General features: G+C 37.4%; 1 protein-coding gene across 12 annotated transcripts in view; it reads left to right on the top strand.

The window, feature by feature from the left end:
* Positions 1-27,076, top strand: part of UNC80 (unc-80 homolog, NALCN channel complex subunit) — a 190,352-nt gene that overhangs the window by 75,959 nt on the left and 87,317 nt on the right. For 7 of the 12 annotated variants that reach the window (XM_072961360.1, XM_072961355.1, XM_072961354.1 and 4 more), the window contains 6 exons: positions 4,620-4,832; positions 8,252-8,423; positions 11,116-11,249; positions 16,205-16,370; positions 21,393-21,596; positions 23,457-23,557. In XM_072961360.1, the coding sequence (XP_072817461.1) occupies positions 4,620-4,832; positions 8,252-8,423; positions 11,116-11,249; positions 16,205-16,370; positions 21,393-21,596; positions 23,457-23,557 (990 nt within the window). The remainder of the gene's footprint in view (positions 1-4,619; positions 4,833-8,251; positions 8,424-11,115; positions 11,250-16,204; positions 16,371-21,392; positions 21,597-23,456; positions 23,558-27,076) is intronic. The other 5 variants (XM_072961363.1, XM_072961356.1, XM_072961364.1 and 2 more) reach the window with 3 other exon arrangements.

The following is a 27,076-nucleotide window of genomic DNA, read 5'->3' as shown; positions in this document are numbered from 1 at the left end:
GTATCTAAACCAAAAGAAGTTTGTCTTCACACTTAATCCATCATATTGTCAGAAACAGGAGTCTTCATTTGGTTTTTAAAACACTTACCCAAAATATTAGCATGATCTGAGTAAGTGTTAAAATGACTACCATCCAGACTGTGTACTAAATAGTAATGCCTGCCTCTAGCCTGACACTGAAACATTTCAGTTGCCCACGGCGACTGTAGAAATGGGCAGGGGCAGAGGCAGCCTGTCAGTTACTTAATGATTTCAGTCAGGCAGAGAATTCAATACAAGCTAAGTAATAAATACTGACTCACAAGCGCATGCCCTCTAGCAAGCGAGGTTGCACTGCACAGTAAGACCCACAATAACTGCTTATTCCCATTGGTTTTAAATAAATAGGTATCTTGCACCAGCAAGAGCTTTATATTTTATTGTAAGGCAATAAAATATTATGTAACTACCCAGGGGCCAACATAAACTATTCAGTCTTTAGAAACAGTTAGTTGCTGTCCTGTGTTGTTATGTGTTTTCAAGATCAGTCAGGGTTTCTTATTAAGTTTAGATATAGTCCTTCAGGGAAAGGAATGAATTGCAATTATAACCTTCAATTAGCCATCAACAATATTTTCTAGGTCCCCAGGCAAAAGAAAGCACAGCTGTTTGAATTAGTATTCTAGTTCTCTACTTTACTTTCATAAAGGAAACATTCAATATACATGATGATCTTAGGAAATGCAGGAAAAAGTGACAAAGGAAGTCAAGGAAAAGTAGCCTGATGCTTGAAGTATTCTAGCTGTAGAGTGTTAGAGAAATCCATGCTGTATAATGTATGACATTTTGTAATTTTAACTAGATGGCTCTGTAGCATTGCAGAGAATATCTTATATAAGGTTGAACCATATGAAATTGGTAATGTTCTACTCTTTTTGACCTTCAAACTTAGAGATTTCATGTGGTTCAACGTAATACTTTGTCTTCTCAGTTAAAATTGATTCTTGCCTGTCAGGAAACTATGAAGTTATGACATAGTGAAATTAAAGACGCTCTGTGGCATTATGGAACAAAAAGGTGATCGGGCAGACAATATTAATAAGAAATAATTTAAATATGCCTGCTTTTTTATCAGGACCACCTGCAAAGTTCTCTGTGATATACCCATGGTATCAAATTTTGCTTAGAAGTTCACTTTTAACTATGCCTCTGATACTCTGTGATTCTCTTCATCCATGCAGCATTCTTCTGATTCATTTTTCTCCATTTGTGCTGTGTTTCTCTGTGACGTGAATCCATCCCTAGCCATTCTGTCATACCTCCATTTTTCGCTACTTCTTCAGGTTGCACTGAGCCTTAAGAGGTAAGCTCCATCGAAAGAGCTCCATCAACTGACTTTCCTTTATGTCCAGAAAGAATCCTTTGTCTAAGATATAACATAACCCTCCTCCTAAAATCAATACTTTCTAAACTACGCTTTGACAGGAACTTACAAGGAGAATAATTCCCCATATAGCCACACCCTCACTAGAATGCCTTGAATGCTTTTTCACACACAATGTGATATCAGTACTTGTTGCTAAGTATCTTCTACTGGGATGTACAGTTGAATCCTCGGCTTTGCACCACAACTCCCTCCATTGTCTGTACAGTAATATACATACCACAGTACCCCAGAAATTGGTAGTACTCAGTGCCATCTTGACTGTAGGATTCTCAAGCCTGCTTTCATCTACCAGGTTCATGAGCCTTATAATAAAAAGGCAACATTTGAGTTACTCTATGTCATTGTCTCTTAATTTGGACAGTGATATTTCCAAAAGTTACTAGATTTGGCAATTTATATGGATCAAATTTATCAAATAATAACCCACCCTCCCTTTAATGTTGTGCTGTATAGGTAATTAATGGGAATTATTTTCATATTGATCTCAATACCATTTCCTAACTTATGTTAGGATTTCTTAGGGCCAGTAGGATAATATTTGGGTTTTATCATAGGAAGTTTTTGAGAGCAGAGAATCGAAATTGCTTTTCATTCAAAATGCCTTGAGTTTCCTAAACAAATAAAAACGTATTTTCTAAAGAAGGCTAGCCAATCTACATAGGAAACCCCACATAGCACAATTTGGACTTTTCACTCATCTTCTATTAGTCCTCTCAGTGCCATCTAATAGTTAAGGGCAATTATAAAAAAAAAAAAAAAGACCTATCTTCCCCATAGATTTGAGTTAGAAGTTTTACCCTTGTTCATTGTGAAGGAGCCAGGGTTCATAACATGATGCTACTCTATGTTGTTTCTGTCTTCCTGTAATTAGACAATGAATCTCATTGCTTTATATTAAAAATGTGTCAAATGTGGCAGACTAAGAAAAAATCCACAGCACTAGCCTTGCCCTCCAGACTGGCATTCATTTTTAGGCATAGATGTTCCAGCCTTTTCTAGACACAAATTAACATATCTGAGATGTTTAGTAAAATATTTAATACAAGAAAAAAGTGCAAATATTTAGTCAGTATGTTATGGCACCATAATAATGGTAGTTTTGATGCAGAAAGTCATTTGATCCTTTGCAATCTAAAATCTTTCTATCCCTGTGACCTGCTACCAAGTTTTGGCACCAGGACAGTTGATGATGGTTTCTCATCATCAGTGTCCATCTTGTATTAGTGATAAATTCTCACCATTGGGTTTATCTTGTCTTCTGCCTTTTCACATAGATTAGCTTTATATGTCATGGCAAGACATCATATGCTTTGTAAAATTACGTCCCTATATAAATAAATGTATTTTGGGAGTTCTTGATGGTTTCATTTAAGTTGTAGACAATGAGAAATGTTTAATGGGCAAACTTACTTGAATAATCCAGTGTGTCTGAGATACTGTGGCACTCAGCAGTAGGAAGTAACCAACTCTGCCTGAAGAAGGATGGGATTAAGGAAGGCTTCTTAGAGGAGGTAACTAAACTGAATCTTAAAAGTGGAAATTTGCCAGATAGACGAGGATCTTAAAGGCTCTGCAAGTCATGGAAACAACACATGTAAGGGTAGGAGATGCCATATTTGAGAGACTAACCAGTTTGACATAATTGGACCATAGAGCACTTGAGACAGGAATAGAAAGAGAGATGAACAAAATAACAAAGGTCAGGTATTATTATTCACTGATGACTGAGCCTATAATATATTTTAAATGGGAAAATTATGTGATTATATATTTGCATTTTAGAAAATAATATTACATGACACTAATGTCCCAATGACTTTCTACATGCATTCTAGAAATTATCTTTTACCAAGGTTTATATGAGTATAAATTAAGACCATGTAGATACCAAAGAGGAACTAGTACAGATCTGAGATTGACTCCTGTCCACTTCTTCCCAGCCATATGATAGTGGAAAATTATACCTCGTTTTTAAAAATATTAAAAAGAAGATATTGTTTCACAGCATTGTTATGATAACTAAGAATTACAATTCATAAAAACTGACTGGCAAAAAAGTACCTAATTGACACATAATTGATATTCTCTATATATTAGCCGATATTTTAACATTATGGATCAATGCATTGTTAAGAATGCTATTGCTTGCAATGATGAAAACCATTTTAATTTGAAAACATGTGGTTACTAAGCAACCTGTGTTTATTTAGGTAACTCTGTATTCTTTTAACTGGCACAAGTAAATTTTTGAATTATGTATTTTTTGTGACCTGTTGACCCTCTATGGAAAACTTTATATTTCTTCCATTTTTAATTATTTTTTTGGCTTATGAAAAATTCTGTAGATGTTTCTGGGTATCAACTACAAGTTGCTTCTTATATTTTTTTTCAAATACATCTTGACATGACAAAATGGAGCCATGTTTTTATTTTCCTGAAGAAATGGTCTATTTTTCACTTATCAATTAAGCAATTTTCTCTTTGTCAAGCATTTGCAGTTAAAACCATGCCTATTAAAGCAAAATTTGGCGTATTGTTTATGAGAAATTGAGGGAAAAGACTAATTCAACATACATACATACATATTTATTTATTTATCCATTTCAGGCCCTATTTTATTCTCTATTTTCTCTCACAACTCAATCTAATTTAATAAGCTCTTCCTTTTCTTACTAGCAAAAATGAGGGAGGAGTTGCACTTCTTGGAGCTTGTGGATGGTCCTAGATAACAGATTATTGTTTGAACAAGATCCCTACTGACACCTTTGGTTGACATAATACTAGTTTTAGATATTGAATATGTGTTTGCATCATGTTAATTTTAGGTTTAAAAAAAGCTTCACATTTAAAGCCTTCTTATTAAAATTTATTTCACTCTCATACAGAAATCCCAGCTGCCTCTTAAATTTGCATTAGAGTCATGAAATTACTTGAGATTCTTCAAAAGGCGGAAACTAAACACAGAAACCTACTTAAAATGTCTAATTTTTCAACACCCAAATTTGCCATCTTGCATTCATTTTCCAGATTTCCCACTACTATTTTAACCATGCTAACACTACACTGGGAAATACGGCCAAACTAAATCAAAATACGGAGACTCAAATAAACTAAGAGCACATGGTCATTCCCTTTAAGGTCAATTTACTGTTCATTAATCCCACGTTACTCTTTCCTTAACAACCCTACTCAGGAAGCGCCTGTGGTCGCCAGAGCAGCACTCTTCCTGGAATGTGCCCGTTTTGTTCACCGCTGCAACCGTGGCAACTGGCCAGAGTGGATGAAAGGACATCACGTGAATATCACCAAGAAAGGCCTCTCCAGGGGACGATCTCCCATTGTGGGCAACAAGCGGAACCAGAAGCTGCAGTGGAATGCTGCCAAGCTCTTCTACCAATGGGGAGACGTGAGCTTTTGATTTTCTTCTATAAAAAGTAGTCTGGGTGAAGTGAAGAAATTTTGTGTTTATGTTTGTCCATTTGTTTGCGAGACAATTTATGGAATATCTGTTATGTACCAGGAACAGAACAAAATATTTTAGGGGCAAATAAACTTAATTTGTTTAATCTTCCAAATAAATCTACAAAGTTAGACATTATCTCTTCTGCCTTCTTTCCTGGTCCTCTGTCTCTTTCCTCCCTACAGATTCAGACATTTTCAGGATCGCATCATTCCTTCCCGTATAATTTCCACTAGGATTACATTTATTCCTCTATTCTCAACTGTTACCTGTATGCCAGTGGCATACACTTCTCTATCCAAAGCACTTCCCAGAACTCTGACCAGCATTGCCAACTGTACTTTGGAGGCATTCACTTAATGTCCTGAAGTGAATCGAAGCAAAATAAAATCCTTCTCTCCATTTAAACACATCCCCATCTGCAACCCATCTTGAACTTTCTATTCTTATTGATGGTACCACCATTATCTAAGATGACAGCCTTTGAACATGTTCTAAACCGCCTTCCCTTATTGATTCCTCCTCTTCCATGTCACTGATGCCCTTTAGGTCAGATCTTTGTTACTTCTCATCTGTGTGACTAAAGTGTTTCCCTATTTGGTCTCCTCCCCTCAGTCTCCCCTCATCTGACCCATCCTACACACTGCCAGTAAAATGATCTCCCAATGTCATAGGCCATCAAAAACCAGAACACTCATACTTATCTCCCAGCCTCCAGACTTTCTCCCTCCAATTCATTCTCCAAACTGCTGTCACAGTAATTAGCCTAAAATGCAAATCAGACTATGTTTCTTAACTCAGTTATAATGCTTCAGTGGCCCTCCTTTTCCATAGGGATAAAACCCAAATTGCTTAGCCTGGCATTGGTGCTCTCTCCACAACCTTTGCTCAAATCACGCCATGATTATGGATGATGAGGTCAAATGAGCTAATATATCTAAAGAACATTTATCTCAAATCTTTTGCATTCAAGAGATACTCAGTAATAATAAGTTACTACATTAATTTTTGAAAGCAGGATATATGGTTTGTGTATTTCTAGCAGCTAGTACAGTTTCTCTCAGAAGAGTGATGAGTGTTCTCCGCACTCAAAAGCTACCTTCCATCCTTCTTCAGAGTACAAAGTGAAGTCCAACTTCAAGGACTGTTGGATCTGGTCCCAATCTACCTTTCCAAGCCCTCAGCCACATTATTTCCTCTCATAAAATGTTGCTTCAACCGAGTGGCTTATCTGTCAGTGTCTGGACGCATCAGTGCATTTCCCTGAAGATAGGTCTTTTGGAATTCTCCATCTGGAATATCCTCTCTTCCCCTTCTCTGTTAGCGCAAACACTGATTCTTCAAAATCTGCAGTCATGAGACTATATGATTCTCTGAAATGAATCTAATCTCTCCTTCTTCTAGACCAAGAAAGTGCTTTCAGTTTCTTTCACCACTTAATGTGTTATTTTGATACGTCATTACCTCTCCAGTGAGACTGTAAGCTCGTTTAGGGAAACAGCAAAAGACAGAGACAGATGTCCAATGTTTGAACCCCAGTTCAAGGTTGCTGATCAACCTCGAGCGAGTCTTCCAACATTTCTAACTTTCCTAATTGCCAAACAGTGATCCTTCTTTATGAGGGTTTATAATCTACCAGGGCACATTAAACAAAGATACTGATGTACTATACAATTTATTCAACTCTATGTTTTATTTAATACCTAACAAATTACCTAATAAATATTTGATGAATGAAGGAGGAATAAACATATCCCCAAGGCATTCTTCTAGTCTTGGAAGAGATACAGAGCTCTAAATTATTACTTGGGTATTTAATATTATCCCAAAAAAGTTCATTTTTTGAGCAACCTTTTAAGTTTTACAAACTGTGGGTTTAACTTCAATTGCTTAGTACCAGCATTCTGGAAGGATCAATGTAAAATTTTTTTCCCCTTTGAATCTCACTGTTAAGTTTACTGCCCCACTCCAGACTCAGAATTTCATGTCGCCTTCTTTACAGAGGATTTTCAAAATAGTAGCATCAGGACAAGGCCTTTTGTTAAGGTGGTGGTTTTTGCTTTTGTTTTGTTTTGTTTGCTTTAAACTTCTCAGGTAAGCAGCTAACATTTTAGGATGCTGCAATATCTTTTTACACTGCTTTCTTTCTCATTGATGTGGTTTTTTTTTTTTTTACCAGTACCTCCTCTAAAAATAAATAAACCTAATTACCTCCCCCCCTTAAAAAAAGAAAAAAAAAAGACAACTCATTGATGTGGTTTTTGTTACTCCTTCCTTAATTCTAGAGTTTTAGAAGACCTCTTTGTTTTCAGATAGCCAAGACATTCAAACAACTTGTGTTTTTATTTAAAGAGTTCTGAACATATCTTTGTCAGTTTCTAGTAGTGTATCTAATTTCTTACATGCCCAAAATTTGCTGACTTTTCTAAATATTTGGAAAGGATGATACAGGAAGAAAGAAAAAAAATTAGCTGAAATTTTGTCCTTATTAATGCAGAGTACCAAAACTGTCAAACTCCAAGTTCAGTGCTCATTTTAACTTTTTGACTCTCCTTCCTAAGAATGTGTCTCTTCTTTTGTTGCATAGAGTATGTAATTGGAATATAAAAGGCATTAGATAGAGGTAATATATTTTGTCTCTTCTTTTGGAAAATTCCTGTTGGTAAATCAGACAACAGTCCATGATGATTCAGAAAAATAGATAACAAGTACTAGTTTTGTGAATTTCTTGTAAAAGCCTATGTTGCCATGTGCTGAGTTATCTGAAAGTTGTATTTCTATTGTTGATGTCGGGTATGCTCTCAGAAGAATAGCTACTATTTTTTTCTAATTCATAGTGTATCATGAGGGGGGAACAAAGAAAGCCATTTATTGTGTACATAATGACAGATACAAATAAAACTGCAGTACCAGAACCCATGCCAGAATCTAAACTCATTAGCATGACAGTACCTTTCTCATAAATAGCATAATCAGGAACACCGAGGAGCTGTGACTTTTTTTTTTTACTGCAACAAAATCCTTCGTTAAAAACAACTGCATACTCCTTTATTTGAGACCTATAAAATAAATGACCTTTGAGTGAATGAAAATATTTTCAGAAAAAAATTTGTATGAGAATAAAAAAATACCATTCCAGCTCCCGCAAGTCTTCAGACTAACTGACCTTGGAGACAGCATCAGCGCCTTCCCTCTCGGGGTTTCCACGTTAGGGAACGTGGTGGTGACAACACTGTGGCATACAAGGGAGGCTTATCCTGGAAATGATTCCCATTAATTGGTGGCTTATGACCTCTGTAATGTGAGAGCCTATTTTACAGTCTGACATGCCTTGTGCTGTTTCATTCTTTCTCTTCCCACGGTAGGCAATTGGCGTCCGATTGAATGAGCTGTGCCATGGGGAGAGTGAGAGCCCAGCCAACCTGCTGGGTCTCATTTATGATGAGGAGACCAAGAGGAGACTGAGAAAGGAGGATGAGGAGGAAGACTTTTTAGATGACAGTAAGGAGACTCCCTTTACTACAAGAACCCCTGCTTGTAAGAACCTCTGCTTTAGGAGCACGTAATATTTCTCTTTCCTCTTTCATATTCTTACCACCTTCCCATGTCTCCCCACTGCACCTTCTCCCCTATTCCCTGTGCATGGATGTGAAGCATGTGCATAAAGCCACACAAGGAGAGAGCAAGGACCAGAAAGAGAAGACTGTAGACGGGAGCAAAGAATTGCAGGCAATATGGAACATCCATTGTGTTGTAGTCTCTGACTCTTAATATTATGCAAAGATTAGTTTTAGGTCTCTCTGAGAAAACATAGTTATGAGAAATTACTGTCCCGGAAGAGGTTTGGTCAGGTTTTTGTGTTTTATTGTTGCTCTTAGAGATTAAAAAGAGCAAATAAAATTGAATGAAAAGCTTCCCAAATCACTAAAATATTGAAATATTTAATCAGAGAATATTACAGTATTTAACATGGAATTGAAATATTAAGATTCAGTTGTTAAAACTGTGAATGTCTGATGTACTATACTTACTTATTAGAATTATAATTGAGCCCCATCATAGAAGAATAGAGACAAGGAGATTCCTGGGCATCCTTCTCAAAACCATTCTGTGCATATGTGTGTTCTGTACCATACAAACTTGTGTGTATGTGTACCACTGCCTTTTGTGGAGCATCAAATTCCAACATGGTTATAAAATTAGTATCATTATCTGAGGAAGACAGTGAGACCTCTTCCTTTTACCCTTCTTTAATGGTTTGAAACTAAGACCCTGATTATGTCTTAAGGATTGTCCTTAGTTAAGTGATGCCAAACCTACTTCATCCTTATAAGCATGAAATGTAAAAGGATGTCTAGAGTGTAATATTGAACAGAATTAAATAATAATCAAAGAAAATGTATTGGTTTTTTTCCACTTTCATACCAATACTTTTTTTTTTGCATTTTTTCATTTTTTGGTTTTTCTCAGCCCTTATCGTGTCAGAGAAAATCTTTTTGACTTGGCTATTGACAAAACACCAAATTCTGACATTAGCCTTTTTAATCTAATGATGAAAGTTGGCCCCAAAGATTCCCTCAAGTTCACAGGAGTCTCAGCTATCCTAGAATGACTCATAGAATTGGGTCTGATTTATAGGAAGAGTTGAGGATTATCCAGCAATCCCAGAACCTAATGAGTGCCTGTCAGAAGAATTCCCAAACTGCTCTCGATCTCCTGGGGTCCTTTAGAACAGAGAGGAGACAAAGCAACATTAGATGGATGTATCTTCGTAGACCAGAATGGTCTCACATCTCCATGAGACCACATAAATATCATTGGCCAATATGGTATGCCTGCTATGTTAGCTTTTTGGTGAGATTATGTATAACTCAATCCTTGTAACAGAATATTTCAGATGATAGTAATGAGAGATCCTGGACTAAGACCAAGGACTGACAAGAAGTATCTAAATGATAACCTCAGGATTAAAAGGACACCTCTAGAAGTTTATACTGAATATCTAGTATTCAATTATTTTTTAAAAACATTTGCACACCTAGGCAATTTCTAGAGTCATATAGCCTTCACTGAGTATAAGATTGGAATGTCTGCTTTTTAGTTCTCCTTTCAAGTCAATACATAGCTCACTTTGCATTTAAAAAATAATCATGGTGTAAGCAAATTATCAGTCTGGAAATTCTTGAGGAATTAATGTTTTCCATTCTTAATAAGTGGCAGTATCCTCAGCCACATATTACCTCTGTAGAAAACATAATGATTTTCATCAGGGAGCAATAGGCAGATATCTTCAGAAGGACTATCATTTCCACCCACTATCGATATAAACCACGAATTATTTATTATATTCAGTTAAGGAAGCCAATACAGAGGAAACATTTTAGAAATGTTTTTAGGAATGTTAATATGCAGTGATACAGTGATTGCTTGGTAACTTGATTCATTGGAAATAGATAACTGTTTTCTTTCTTTTATGAGAGGCATGACTTTGGTTTTGTTTTCTGAACACTGATAAGTAATCAATATGTTTCTCCATGATTTGGGATGTCATGTATCTCAGAACTAATTGTGAGGATTTAAAAAGTCTCTATAGTGTCACCTTGGCCATCATCTCCCTTTAGAGCAAAACCCATTGGTTGGTCTATGGTAGATGCAACTCATTCAAAGACTGGTCTTCTTCAAAGCAAAGGAGCATATCTGCATATTCTAGTACAGCTATCCCTTAATACGACAGGCTAACTTGTATAGGGTGTATTATATAGGTGATCAAGGAAGTACCAAATCTAGTAGTTCCAAATCTAGTTGACAGCCCTGTTCCTTGTCTAAATCTGATTGACCAGCAATGTGAAAATCTGGCAAGGCTGGTTTCTATTTCTGTTTTCATTAAAAGGCTTTCCAGTTTAGTGGAGCTGCATTTTGTTACTCTCTGATGCCTTGAGGAGAACAATTTAGTTCTTAATGACTGACATTTTAATACTGAGGCATTCCTTATAGAATTGCAAAAGAGGGAAACAGAGGGGTGTGGTAATGCATAGATTATGCTAAAGGGACCAGGTAAATTAAACATGCATAGGTAACATCCTCATATGCAATTTCATTTTGGACATGTGGAGGTAACATTCTCATATGCAATTTGATTTTATACATGTGTAGCTATGTCCATCAAACCGTGCCTCTCTCTATGTTTTATTGGTTTATTTACTTATAAAAGAACTCTTTCATTCTATAGGCACTGTGAACCCCTCCAAATGTGGCTGCCCCTTTGCATTGAAGATGGCAGCATGCCAGCTTCTCCTGGAGATTACCACCTTCCTGCGAGAGACCTTTTCTTGCCTGCCCAGACCACGCACTGAGCCTCTGGTGGTAAGCAAAACATATTGATGATCAGCCTAATTGGAGAGTCTAGCCACGTGGCCAGGTTTTGAGGATTCACAATTTCCTCAAATCTCCAATGGCCAAATGTATCATAGAGTTTAAAAATTCAACCAAGGGATTTTCATATATAAAAAGAAAGATCTCTTTTCTCTATTAAAAAAAAATCTATAATTGACCTTGAAATCTCTAAAGATAGCACCACTGGGTAAAATGCTGGATCAATCATTGTCAGTTAGTTATCCTAAGAATGTCTAAGAACCTCTAGGTGTTTTTGCTTCACAAACTATAAGGAGTTTTATGGCCAGCATTCTCCAGAAATCACTGACAGATTTTTTTCTTCATAATAACTACTCATAAATCCACGTAGAAATGTGCTTCCAATGAGTTTTCTCATTTCAGTTATAGGTGAAAAGACTTATGTGTTTAGCATGTAAATATCTCCAAACATGTGTTTTAGCCCTGCAGCATTTCCTATGGATGCAGGTGGGCAGGAAAAAATCACATGTTCTCACGCGCACACGTACACAGAAACACACACACACACACACAGGCGCACACACACACATACACACACCCCTGTATCATCAGGGCCTGATTTGTGTAACTTAGGATACAAATTCTAACAAGAGCCAGGGGTCTTCGCAGAGCGTGTGGGACAGGGGCACACCTTAGAGCCCATTTTCCTTGGCCCTTAGTTCTCCAGGGGGCACAGAGTTTCCAGTGGTTCTTCATCACAGCCAGAGCTGAGGAACCAGAGAAATTCTTTTTTTTTTTTCCACCTGACACAAGACTTACACTGCTCTTCCAGAAAAATTGTCATACCAACAATCTACATGCCTCCATTTAGGTGAATTTTACAATCCACCAGCTCTCTTGCTTTTTTTAACCAAACTCTCTGTGAAGAAGGCCGAACCCCCGTCCTGGGGGAACAGAAGAATCAGTGCTCTGGTATTCCTGAGAAGTGCCTCTCTAACTCCAGTTTTCCCATGTCTGGACAGCCCATTTCCTCACACTCTAAAACATAAAATGGAAATACTTATAGGTAAAATATGTTTTCAAGAGAAACATATCCACATTTGGACTGTGAAACTATACCATTTAAATATTGGAAAGGGGAGTTCTTCCTTCTACCTTTATTTAATTTCATGTTATCCTGGGCCTTTATTTTTCTGAATTGTCACCTTCAGTATTATATTGAGACTACTGTATAAAACCAAATCAAAACCACCACTTCCAGATGGGTTTAGTTTAAAGTTAAGTATGAGAAAATGTCTGATCTGTAGGCCTCTGTCAGTGTTAACCTGTAACATTCTAATTGTACTAAAGCCTTGATAAAAGCACAGAAACATACCTACTTTTAAGTGTTCAGATTTTCAATGGTCACCATTTTGGCCCATTATGATTTTTAAAAATAGGAACCTTAACATTTGACGGTTATTTTTGTTCTTCCTTTCAACACTATGAAGCTTTAGTTTAATGTTCCTTATTATTGTAACAAATTTCATTTTTTAAAAAAATTAATCAAATCTTTAAAAAATTCCTGTATAACCACCTAGTAGACTAGTAGGAAATGCCAAGAAATTAAGCAAAAACAGAACCTGCAATCATTTATTCAATAAGAGGAACTTTTTCACTGCTACACTGCCTTTCACTAGGTCTCAGAAATCTTTTATTCATTACACTAGGATTTTCATTGTCAAGTGTAGATATATATTTTGTGTTGAGATGTGACCTTTATAAAATAAATGGGAAAGACTTTTTTCTCATGTTTAATATATCTAACCGTATTTGATGGTAAAGAAAACTCAAGTCACATTTTAAACTATTGTAGAAAAAATAGTATCATAAAACTATTTTACCAACACAGAAGCTATAAACACTTGACGTTGTTTTTTAAGAAATTGTACTCAATAGTGACTGTAACAGACTCAGCATAAATACCACCAAGATGAAATACTTTAAAATTTTAACAAGACACTGGCTACAAGGGTATTTATAGACCTTTGGAATGTTTTATTTATTCAGGAACATTTTTAATAGCAGTAGAAAAAAGTTATTCTAATGTATAGAATAATAAAAGTAGAAGGTAGTAAAATAATCACTTCAAATTAAAAATATTCTGGGATCTGAGGCTGGAAGATGGGAGAAAATTAGGAACAGAAACTTTCCACCAACTAAAAGTCTTTCTGGTAGAAATGTCATAAGGCCGTTTCCAAATAAAAGATATTTCCCTATGAAATATTTGTTTGAAAAAATCCTAGTTATATTCCAAGTGTAGAAGAGAATGCAAAAATATCTGAAGTACAGTAATTAAAATAAAAGTTAATTTGATAGGGTCAAGAAATCCCAGGAGGCCACTCATTGGTGGGGAACAGAGGTAAAAGGAAAAATGATATCAAAAGATTTTAAAATGTTGCTAAAAATGTATTTTTACTGACTTAACAAATTTTTCCCACAGAGATCCCTAGATGCAACTTAGTATACTCCCCCCCAAAAAATAACTTCTGATAGCATTTTTATTCACTCTTTTTGTAAACCATACAAATAATATTTAAAAATGGAAAAAGCATTTTTTACAAGATTCATCATCTGAAAAGCATAATAATCAAATTTTTCTCTAAATATTAACTTCCAAACCTGAGAACAACAAAGAAATTTTTTTTACAGAATTTTGTTTATAAAACTGCCGGTCTATTCAGATGTTTCCCAGTTGAATTAGTAAAACCAATAACCGATGACCAAGCAACATGGAATTAAAAGAAGTTATTTCTCATCTGATGATGATATGAATCCATAATAATAAAGACAGTGAGGCAGTCTCCAGACGTCTATATTCCCTCATTAGGGAAAACAACATATTGGATGCTTTTGTATAAGATTGTGCTAGAAACTGTACCAACAGGATTTAACAATCAGTTTATAAAGAATATACTGCTGGATTCCAAATGTTCCTAAAGTTAAAAAAATCTGAAGCAAAACACAGTTCACATATATGAAGACTAGGCTGATGAATATTTGAGAGAAAGACTGAGCAAGGTGGTGCGATGGTTCCAGACATGGGAGAGGGCGTGACCCAGAGATGAATATATTATAACAGGAAAACCAATGCATAAACACCACACTTAAGAAAGGAGCAGAGGGCCAGGGCTGGCCAAATAAGGGACTGGAAAAATCTGAAGAACCTTCCTGGAAGAGTTCACATTTGAATGTAGCTTTGAAAGATAAGTGGGATTTTGGCAAGTAGATAAAAGTGGAAGATGAAAGAGATTACTTTTGAGAACCAGATTTGTTTTGTATTACTTTTTGTCCCAACTAAGAAATGAGTCTAATTAAATGTGGCTACCAAAATAGAAAGTAGTTGGTTATTTTTTTTCCTAAAAGGGATTAATTTCAGAGAAGCAATTATATTCCTAGAATATTTTTTGACAATGTTAAATAGACTCCATGTAGTTCCTTATTTTTCTAGATGTGATATAATTTTCTGAATACCAAAGCATAACTTCTGTTCTTAATTCAAAGGGAAAAGAAGAAACAATATGTAGAGTCTAAAGTTTCATTTATTAGCAACAATTAAAAGCATAAGATTTTCATCTTAGTGCAAACTGAGTTTTTCAAACTATTTTTTGTTTCCCATGCTATTCGAATCTGAGGGCTTACTACGTCATAATTAGGAAAAATGCTGTATAAAAATAAAGTTAGCATTTTATATATTTTTCACTTACCAGGTCTGAAAGTGTTTTAGAGGTTAATGATTAAATATGATCTTCAGCATGAGGAAGACTCCATTCACAGAACAGTTCAAATGTTCAACTTGGGGCCTCACAGGTCAAACAAACTACTAAATATTTACACTCCGCAAGGTTTACTTTAGTGTGTGGGATCATTCTGCTCATAAGCAGATAGTGATGGATCCGCTGTTATACTGAAGTCTTCCTAGAAGTGAGTGAGAAATTCCCCCGGTGTATGATCCTGTTTTGAGCTTCTGGCCTCACACATCAGGTTCCTTAAGCCTGAACTGCCTTTTCCTCCTTGTTTGCCAAGCTAATTTTACTTAATCCTCAAGATTTAACTCCAACATCATCTCTGTATTTGTTTTCTATTTCTGTTGTGTGATATTGTAATGTACAATAAGAAATATATATTTGGTCTTCATCCTTGTTTCTGGCACAGAGCTCCTAGAACCCTTGCAATTTCTTTAATGTCGAAGCGTGATCAAAGTGTCTTTTGTTATATTAATGAGGTAACTTTTGGATTGCCTCTAAATCACCTAAGGATCCAGCTGGTCGATAGAGGAAGCAACCAAGTGATTAGAAAATTGAAACTTTTAGTCCCACCCTGTCACCTCCACAGAGAGGAAAGGGGCTAGAGGTTGAATCAACTGCCAGGAGCCGGTGATTTAATCGGTCATGCCTATGGAATGAAGCCTCCATAAAAACCCAAAGGACAGGGTGCGGAGAGCTTCTGGTTGGTGAACACGTGAAGGTTGGGGAAAGGGGTGTCCTTGGAGAGGCAATGGAAGCGCCACACCCTTTCCCCATACCTGGCCCTATGGCATTACTTCTGTCTAGCTGTTACTGATTATATCCTTGTGTAGTAAACTGGTAATCTAGTAAGCAAAGTGTTTCTCTGAGTCTTGTGAGCCACTCTAGCAAATCCAAGGTTGTTGGAACCTTCGGTTTATAGCCAGTTGGTCAGAAGCACAGCTAACAATCTGGGCTTGCAGTTGGTGGCTGAAATGGAGATAGTCCTGTGGGACTGAATCCCTAACCTATGGATTAAGGAAAATGTTTTCATGGCCACAATCTACAATTGGCATTAGATAAGAGGGAATTTGGCTGTTTAAATGCAGCTGGGTGCAATTCGAAATGGAGGGAGGTTCGCCATAAGACCAGTGCAGTGCTGGGGAGATGCCAGCACTCACGTGCTCCCCACTGCTATTTCAGGACTTGGAAAGCTGCAGACTTCGTTTGGATCCTGAGCTAGACCGGCACAGATATGAGAGGAAGATCAGCTTTGCTGGGGTCCTGGATGAAAATGAAGACTCAAAAGATTCCCTTCACAGTAGTAGCCACACCCTCAAATCAGATGCAGGTGTTGAGGAGAAGAAAGGTATGGAAAAGCAAAAATTAATTCATCTTTCAGGGTTTCTTGTAGGGCATTTGGTCTGGGGTCTAAATGGGAGAATTGTGCACTAAAAGAAGTCCAGAATTTTTGGCTCTGTACAGCACTGTGTTTGCTCAGTGAGGTAGGCAGTCACACTGGTTAGAGGTTGGACTCTGCAATCAGAGAGGCTTGGGTTCTATTTCCAGCTCAGAAATTCTCCAAATCCCATTGGATCTAAGATGCCATCAGTTGTAAGATGAACCATTATCTTATATACTAATAAGAAAGGAAAAATACTCCCCATTCAGCTCGTAGGCAATACTTTCTTATCACTTAATGTATGTTTCATTCTTATTGAAAGAGAACTTTCAGATGTAATTAAACATATATTTTTATTACCAGTATATATAATCTTGTGCAGCCAAGTAAACTAGTTAAAGTTTTTCTAAACCATCTTCAATTCAGAGTTCAAATTCTTAATCATTTTTCAACTCAGAATTGTCCATGTCTGTGTTTTTATATGTGATAATGTCCTCTGTGCCATCTGAATATTAGTAATACATCATTTCTTAAATAAATCTATAAGAGAAGTAAAGCGATTGGTGTTAGTTACTTTAAGCCAGCGTGCAATTTTATGAAGCTAGCCACCTTCAGTTCCTGCTTCAGGAATGTTGCCAAACGCATCTTACCACATTACCGGCTCCTCCATCCAGCTATCATTTGACTCCTTGGACTTAAAAAACACTGGCACCCATTTTTTATATTTTGTTGCCAGTGCTTTAGATATTCACATGAACACAGGCAATAGCAAATGTGTCACAAATGCTGCCTGGCACAGGTTATCCTAAGATGTCATCAATTGTAAGACAAATCTCAAGTTTAGATATGTTCAAATGTAAAAAAATGTGCACCTTAAGATAATAAAATAGAGTGACTAGTTATGGGACCTTGTCCAAGCTGTTTACTTTCTAAGTCAATTTTCTTCTCTGTAAAATTTGATTAATAACACCTACCACATTATAATGTTGAGGGCTTTAAATGAGACAATGCAAGTAAAACATAAACTCAGTACCAGATACATAGTAAGTACACAATAAATAATTATCCTTATATATATATCTCTATATAACATGAGCATAGAAATTAGAACCTATGCAGAAAATCCTAAATATGAGTTAGAGATTGCAGAGTTTTAAGTTGCTCTTTAAAGTCTCCTTTGAATTGTCAACTTCTCTACCTGATTTTTCTATTTCTCAAATTTCTTTGCCCCTCAATGCTTGTCTGATGAACTCCAATTGAAAGAACATCAGCACATTTGTAAAAAGAGTCAAAGACAATTTTATGCATTGGGATAATTTCTAGTGTCCTGCAGACAGTGACTCCATAAATGATAATTAAAGGAATGCATAATTCTTAAAGGAATAGCCCTAGATAGAGAAGCCACAACATATTAAAAATATTTAAAATTTTGTGAGGAATGGATATATTCTCAAAAAAAGACTTGTTAATATTTCAAGATCATATTGTTGTCATGACATTTAAAAATGCAAGTAACATATTATATTGTTTTGAATTTATGGTTTAATAGAAGCCATGTTGCAGGAAGGATTTAGCCAAGTTTTAGCAATTTCTGAGTATGAAGTATCAAGTCAAGGCTTTTTCAGATACTAGTACTTCTGAAAGGATAACTGCAGATGATGATACACTTCCATGTTTTAAACATATCCCACAGGGATTTTTTTTTTCCCCAAAGTATTGTGTTAGATATTATTTCTAATTGTGTCAGTATTATTGCTAATACTGACATGGTTAAATTTCAGCAGAGTAAATTCTACACCACTTAAAAAAATAAGACCTCAGATTAATTTTTAAGAACACTTTAATTTCATGATTATCGTTCATGTAAATTGCCTTTGATATTCAATACACAAAGACAGTTTTTCTCCTCATAGAATGGCTATGTGATTGTATGAAATTTGTATCATAAATGAAGAACAGGAAACTGAAACTATGAATAAAAAGAGAACATATTCATAAAATGTCCTTTACCAGTTGGCAAAAACCTTCCCAAAGATTCCTAAATATTCCTTAACCCTTTTCACAAGCTGATACCAGCTGCCAAAGCGGATGTGAAAAGGGGGACTGCAGGGACCCTGCTAATGTAAACTATTAAAATTGTATTTAAAATTTCATACCATCTGTTTGTATAACATCTAAAAATGCCAGTTCTTGAAATAAACAGCCTGAGGACAATTTGGATCCTACAAAGGAAAACTAACATGAAATAATCCTTAGAACTAAAAACGTCTGCCTAAAATCTCCAAGCAAGTTCTGTTCAATCATTTTATCCATATTCCAAATACAAACTAAGATTGGCATTCTAAAATACAGACCCCAAGACATGTCTGATCATTCAGCAGTCATCTATTGAACACTAGTGTATACTGGGCACTGTTACAGTTTCCTAGAATACAGCGGTGAACAGGGAAAATTTCCCACATATATTTTAGTTTATCTTAGCTAGTAGTTAATAATGTAATAGTGAATAACATTAATTTCAATTAGATATATGTAGTATGAAGGAAAACAAATTAGAGTCAGAGAATTAGTAGTGACCTGGAGTGGGAGGGATTGTAGTCAGATGGGCCCCATAAGTGAAATTGGTCTGAGACCTGTATGATGTGAAGGAGCCAGTCATACAAAGGGCATACAAAACGCAAACAGAGACAACAGTGAGAACAAGGCTCTGATGTAGGAATGAACTTGGAGCAAGTGAAGAGGGCAAAAGGTCAACATGGCTGCAACAGAATGAGTTGGAGGAAAAGTGATAGGAGACGGGGTCAGGCAAAGAGCAAATAAGTAGGGCCTATAAATGTGGTTAGAAATGTAATTCTATCTTAAATGTGTCTGAGAGTTGTTAGCAGGCTTTGACTAGAAAAGTGATATAATATTTGTATTTATAATTTATGTATTTGAAAGATGAGTCGAACTGCAGGAGTGAGGGTAAGAGGGAGTTTCATAGTTATATTAGTCCAGGGGATAGGTGATGCAGCTTTCAAAATCCAATGATATTTTAAAGTGTGGCACCAGCAAGACTTGCTAATGAATATACTGTGGATATACTGAGAGAAAAGGGAAAAGGGATGTTTTATCCAATCTGGATGAATTTGTTTCACTTTCATACCAGTTCTCGTTGTCATGGAAACAAAGGCTAAAACTCGATGGTGTACAATCTCAACTGATGTCTCTCATGTACTATGCCAAATCTGAATTCTAACTTCTGTATCCTTTGTAAATAACCAGTGCTGTAATTCTGAACATTAATTTTTCAGTGCTGTAGGATGTCTCCCATTATCTTTGGTGGTAGAAGGGGTTCTCAAAATTAAATTTGTTTCAGATCCTATTAATTTGGGGTTATCTTGCCATATTTGTAGGATGAAAAAAGATCATGAAATCAGGCAAAGAATGCCAAGTGTGCCTCTGTAAGAAAGTTTTAAAACTTATTTCTTTAATGTTTTTCTCTACTTCCCAATCTACTTTGAGATGAGATTAGATTAATAGTTATTAAAAATGATAAGTATATTCTTAAGTTTCAAATACATTTCAGGTAGGTCACAAAGTCTCAATTAAACCTAGAAATAATACAGTGAAGCCTGAAAAATACAGTGGTTGAGTTTTGTGCTATAATTAACACAGAGCACTCTGGTCTATAGTCCTTGTGGAGTGTATCCAACTCTGCTGCAAGAATTTCTATCCAAATGTGAAATTCTATCCAGATGTGTTCAGGGAGCTCCATGAGGCCTTTGCCAGCCGAGTGGTGATATTTCCATCTTTCCCAATCGCAAGAATAGGTCAGAGATGAAACATTTCACATTATTCAATAGGAATTCTTCCAGGCTTCTTTATGTGGCACTAAAATCCATACTTAATTAACATTTTATGGAGCAATGCAAGTTCTGTCACAGTCACATACTAACTACCCTGTGAGTAAGAAACTTTAGGCTAAAATGCAATCTCCCTGATTGGGACTTTTAAAAATATTAATAGCTATGCCTTAAATCATTAGTAAAAAATCTTGTTCCTGTCTTAAGAAATGGCCCCTTCCTGATCATCACTTTAAGCCCTGAAAACTTTCTTTTCTCACTTTTGCAAAATCAATATGTGACAATTATCAAATCTTCAAAGAAGAGGAAGGAGGTGTGTATATGACTATGGGAAATAAGGATGCTTTTGATTAAAAAGTAGGTTTCGAGTTGAATGTGTTTCTTTTACCCTTTTGTTTTCCTGACTGATGACTGTTTCTTCCAGAACACTAAAGATGAATAATGCATGCTCTTCTTGGTACACGTAGACTGTAAGGTTGGCTCAGAGTGTTGCAGCTTTTGGACTCATATCTCACCCAACCTATTGACTGAGAGGAGGATGCTATGAAATCACTAGGTGCATTGAAAATGGAACCATTTCACACTCAGGTTCACCCAAAGCACCCCACTGAAAACAGATCCTTTATAGTGCCTTGGCTAAGAAACTGAGTGGAGCCCACTGCTGACTCTTGGAGAGAGAACTTGTTTTTATTTCTTAACGAGGTATTCCTAAATGAAGGGGTTTCCATAACTCACATGAGTCTGTAAGTTCCATTTCAAAAGAAAGACAAAAACAAGTGGTTTGTGGTCCTACTGATTCAAGCAGTGATGCTGTGTGAACGTACTAACAGTCGTGGAGGATGCTGCGGCGGGGTGCGCTCATGCTTGTGAACCCTGGGCCAGAGAGAGAGCAGGTGTTCCCAGCACCGATGAGCTATGTGTCCGAGAGAGAAGCTGCACCAGCCCTTCCTGGTGGACCCAGCCTCCTGCCCACCTAACAAAGCTGCCTGACAGGGGGCTTGGGAGAAGCTCCTTGTCCAGACATGCTGCTCTTCCCGGCCAACAGAGAGGAGGCTGTTCAGGGACAAGTTGGGGAGAGCTTGGATCTAACACTGGCTGGGGAGAACTAAGGGGGAAAAAGCCCTATTTTATTCTTTTAATACAGTTCCCAGCAGGAAGATCAGGATAGGAGGTTCCCGCCTGCTCCAGATTAAAGGAACCCGCAGTTTCCAGGTGAAGAAGGGGGGTTCCTTGTCCAGCATTCGCCGGGTCGGCAGCTTAAAAAGCAGCAAGTTATCACGGCAGGACTCAGAGTCTGAGGCTGAGGAGCTGCAGCTGTCCCAGAGCAGGGACACTGTCACTGACCTAGGTAACATAGAGGAGTGGGGTGTGCAGGGACGTGGGGGGCAGGAAGGCAGGGCCCAAATCCTGAAACAGCTCAAGTCCATTTTCTTGCACATCAGTAGATGGAGGACAGAGTCATAGGTTAGAGCGTTCATTCAGTCTGAAAACCAGGCTGCCCTCTCGAGCAGGGCTGCTCCAACCTTAACGTGCACACGGTCGGTCAACTGGGAGCTTGCTAAAGTGCAGATTCTGATTCAGCAGCTCTGGGCTGGGAGCCAGAGAGTCTACATGAGGGAAAGAAAACATTTTAATGACAGGGACAGTTTTTGGAAATCCAGATGTTTGTGCATCCATTCTTTTGGTCAGGACCTTTCAAGCAAAAATGCAGAAATTCCCTTGGGGACAGACAGCTAGCATAAATAAAAGTTTCTATTTCCCAGTAAAAACAACCAAAATTTCAGAGGAAAGATGTCTACACCTAAGAATGAGTGACCTTCAGCGAATCACTTAACTCCTTAGGGACTGTTTTCTCCAGCTACCCAATGGGGATAATTTTGTTTACTCCCTGTTTACTCTGAAGGGATGCTCTAAATGTGTCAAACTCCTGAGTAGGAGCTCTATATACAAACAGAGCATTAGAACTGTAGATTGTCACTTTAAGATCCACAGAACCCCAAAATGTATTAGTCCTGTGGTCCCTGATCACTGTCTTATTAGACAAGAAAAAGGTTAAGCAGTCGTGCCAGTAGGACTCACCAGCTGCCTGAAATTTAACTGTTAGGTAAAAAGTGAAGTACATGTTCTTTTCCATTCAGTCCCTGTATGAAAACCAAAATGGAAAGGTTTTTTTTTTTTTTCCCTAAGTAGGCCTCTTCAGAAGTCAGTCAGGAAATGTGGATAAATTATCAATCAAGTCTGCTGAAATAGAGACTGAGTATAGCTCATCAAAGAGAGTTTAAAATAGGAAATGTTTTACCCACCCTTGCCTTTGAAAATAGCTAATTTATGCATTAGTTAAGATTCAGTTTATTTTTAAAGGAGACAATAGGAAAAAAAAACCTAATGATGTCTTTTGTTACAGGTCTTAGCTGTAACAGGATCATCAATTTGGGGGAAAATATTATTTGAATTAATTATTAAAATTGATTAATTTAGCCTAAGCTGTTAAATCAGACTATCCAAGCTAGAAGCATAGTTTTGTCATAGAAAATACCCAAAAAGCCTTGTAGATTTGAGGACAGAGCTTTGTTATCTAGTATACTAAGTAGCGAATTCCTGCGAGAGACCTCCTTCGTATTTTCCTGCAGAAAGGAGTCTGGACAAAGGGTTGTCCACAACTGGGCACAACTGCTTTCAAATTCCCTTAGTTTTTCCAAGGCACCTGCCCATCTGTGAAATAGCTCTGATAGCAAAGCCAGATGGTGTTCAGAGCGGTAGCACTGGCCGTAGTCACGGCAGCAGGGGAGGTAGCAGCACCCCGTGTGGCCACTGTAGGTTGGTTGGTGTCCCTACTTAAGTACACCTGCAAGGTCTGGGCAGTCTGGAATGGACTTGGGCACACTCAATAAATTTGGGCACACTCAGCCAGTAACTTGCTCATCTCAGCAATTCAGGGACTTGACTCTGTTTTTCCCCCTGCTCCCATGTCTCAAAATGGAAGCCACCATAACAGAGGTCATAAATGTCTTTGTAATCACCAGTTTGGCTGGTGATGAAGGGAACCGCTCCTAGTCATACTTCTCCACTCAAGTCGATGCTCTGCCCATAACCCTCTGGGCCATGGTAGTCTGCCCTAGGATTCAAAAGCATGGACAGCTATACCATAGCAGCATGTTCTCCAGGGAGACAGGACCATACAACTTTTCTTGGTATTTTTCTTTTGAAGAAGGGAGTCCTTGGAGTGCAAGTGAGCCCAGTATTGAGCCAGAGGGAATGAGCACTGTGGGCACGGAGGAAAACTACCACAGGAACATGTCCTGGCTTCACGTAAGTAGGATCTCAGAAAGAGCCCTGAGATCAATTTCTTTTGGCTTTGGGGAAGATCTGTGGAGGGAGGGCAGGAGACTATACTGAAACCATCGATCCATTTCCACCTCTAAGAAGAACCATAAGCTTATATTTCAGCAGAACCTCTGGGTACTCTCTAAGATTGATAATTTTCTGGATTGAATTCATTGTAAGCTTATCTAAGACCAAAGGTCCTTTGTTATGGTTGGCTTGTGGGTCAGTATAAGTCAGGGAAAACCCTGAGGGACCAGACCAGGTTGGTGATCAAGATAGCCTGAGTGACATAGGCAAGGCATTCACAATCAATTTTATACAGGTCACCACAAATGCTGAGAGCAAGGTCATGGTGTCTGTCTTGAGTCTGTATTCGACCAAATTGTAAACCAGGACTTGGAGATTCTAAAGTGATGAAGGTCACAGATCAATAGGCTCTCCAGAAGGTCCAGGGAAGAAGGGATCCCAGGGGTACCTCAGGCACAGATTAGAGTTCAGGGTTTGAGTGGGCATGAAGAAAGGAAAAGAAAGGTAAGGAAGCATGACGTGAGAGCCACAGTTAGCAGGGCACTGCCAGCACTATTATGGATCTTAGATATGGACTATCTTCATCTCCTCTGATTTTAATCTGACTTCTTGGTAGGGTCAGATTAGGGCTGGCTTGGGTATAATGCTCAGACTTTCAGTGCTAAGCCCTCGGAACTGGCTGATTTTGAGAATCTCTGAGGCAGCTGTTTTTAAAGTAAACTTTTTGGTGAAGTTCATCTTAACATGTTGAAAAGTATACACAACCTGTGTGTACTGCACAATAAATTTTCACAAAGTAAACACATCTGTATAACCACCACCAGGTCACGACGAACATTATCAACACCTTAGAAGCTTTACCTGGGCCCTCCACCAGCCACTAACTTCTCCTAACCACCATGCTAACACCAAAGATTGGTTTTGTCTATTTTTGAAAAGCGTATTTGTGTCATATGCTAAGTACTCTGTAGTGTCTGGTTTCTTTTTGTTTTCACAAGTGTAAATCCTCCAGCTTTGTTCTTCCTCAGGATGGCCTAGTCTATCCTTGGCTATGTTTGCTTCTATTAGTATCGCCTTGTTAATTTCCATTAAAAAAAAGCTTCCACAGCAGCCTTATATTGAATATAAAGATCATTTAAAATAGAGGAATTGAAATCTTTATTGTATATGAATAAAATGGTCAATCCTTCCATTAATTTATGTCCTACCATTTATTTAAGATCTCAAAATTTCTTCAGTAATGCTTTTTAGTTTTCTATGTAGTGTTAATACTCTGGAAGTGTTTGTGAAGATCAGTTTTATTTCTTTTTTAAATATTTAGAAGAAATCATTGGAACTTTCTAGATCTAAAAATTTCTTTGTAGGAAGGTTTTTAATTACAGATTTAATTTCTGTAATATAATTAAGACCATTCAGTTTTTCTGTTTCATCTGGGAACAGTGTGGGTAAATTGATTTCTTTTCTAGGAGTTCGTTAATTTAATTCAGTTATTCACATTTATTGGCAAAATAGGTGTTTATAATATTTTCTTTAGATCATTTTAAATTCTGTGGGATCTGCAGTGATGTGCCTGTATCATTTCTGATATTGGTGAGTTACTTCTCTTTTTTTGATCAGTGTTGCTAGAAATGGGTCGATTTTTATTAAGCAAAGTACAAGATTCTTTTTTGTTGTTTTGGGAATGTTTGGTTTCATTAATTTCTGCTGTGATCTTTATTACTTTATTTGACTTTAATTTGTTTTCTTTCATAATTCTTGATAATAGATACTTAGATAATTGATTTCCAACTGCTTGGCTAACATTCATTTAAAGCTATAAATCTCTAGAAATCGCTTTAGCTGTATCACACAAGGTTTGACACATTGTATGTTCATTATCTTTCAGTTAAAATATTTTTTGATTTCCATTTTGATCATAATTGATCATAGATATTTTAAAGTTCATGACTGATAACTTCAGTCTATGAATCTATTGTATTCTCTTGGTCCTCCTGCTCCTTAATTTGTCTGATTATTTCATTGACTCCTAGACATGGTGGATGAAAACTTACAGAAGCACAATGTTGGGTACATGTCATCAAAAAACCCATAGGATGCATCACACCAAGAGTGAACCCTAATGTAAACTATAGACTGAGTGATAATGTGTCAACATAGAGTCATCAAGTGTTAACAAATGTGCCAGTCTTGTGGGGGATGTTGATAATGAAAGAGGCTACGCATGTATTGGGGCAGGAGGAATATGGGAACTCTGTACTTTCTACTTAATTTTGCTGTGAATTTAAAACGAAGATTATTAACTTTTAAAATTATAGAATTATAGCAGCTCTGGATGGTTTTATCTCCTTCCAGAGAGGATCCACCATATACTTCAGCAGACAGCAAAGAAGATTGCATTGGTCCTAAGCTGATTTGACCTGCAGTGTTTCTATTCCCCCACCCCGTCTCCCTGACACACACACACACGTGCACACACGCACACGCACACACACACACACCCTAGTACAAAGGCTTCCAAAGTACCCAGTGAGCATCTGGGGTACGTCTGAGAGCCTCTCTGTCTTGATGGGTCAGAAATCCCAATTCTGTTTCCCCATCACAGTGAAATTTCCAAAATCTCCGCTCTGCTTCTCAGCTGGTTTCTGCCTGAATTCTTAGCTACTCAACCAGCAAAGGCTTAGAAAGGAAAACAGTCACAGTGTCAGTCTCACTTCTCTGAACCTCTCTTCTTGACAGGATCTTATCCACTCAATTCCTCCTTCCTTGGGCAAATCTGAACTCTAGTTTTGTCTTCCAGCCCCCATGAAATTGCCTAGAGCTCTGCCTGGCTCCTTGGCCATCTATGCCTGAGAAGTAGCAAATGCCTCAAGAGGAGTATGGTGTGCGCTCACATTGTGCTCACCCACCTCAGTGGATGCCCTCTGTCCACATCTCATCTTGTAGGTCCTGACCACCTCACTGTGTTGAATGCTATCTTATGCATTCAAATATACTTATATTTGAATGTAAGTGTAATATCAATATATTTGAATGCATAATTAAATATCTTTAAATATATTCAAAGTATATATTAATATATGGTAATATATATGTATGTGTATTAAAACAGCCCATGTTTATTATCTTATACTTTCTGTGGGTCAGGAATCTTGGCACAGTTTTGCTAGGTCCTCTGCTTCAGGATTTCTCACAAGGCTGCAATCAAGGTATTGACCAGAGGTGGGGTCTTATCTGAAGACTTGACTAGGAAAGGATTTTCTTCTAAGGTCATGTGCTTGTTGGTAGAATTTCAGTTCCTCAAGGACTGTTGGACTGAGGGCCTCTGTTCCTAGCTGGCTGTTGGCCAGAGGCCACCCTCATTTCCTTGCCATGTGGACCTTTCCAACATGACAGCTTGCTTCATCAAAGCCAGTAAGGGAAAGAATCTAGCAAGAGAAGTCACCATATTCTGCAACCTGATCATGGAAATGACATCTC

This window comes from Vicugna pacos, chromosome 5, assembly GCF_048564905.1.
Source record: "Vicugna pacos chromosome 5, VicPac4, whole genome shotgun sequence".
NCBI lineage: Eukaryota > Metazoa > Chordata > Mammalia > Artiodactyla > Camelidae > Vicugna > Vicugna pacos.
The sequence above is the reverse complement of the archived record's forward strand: the minus strand, read 5'-3'. Positions and strand labels throughout refer to the sequence as shown.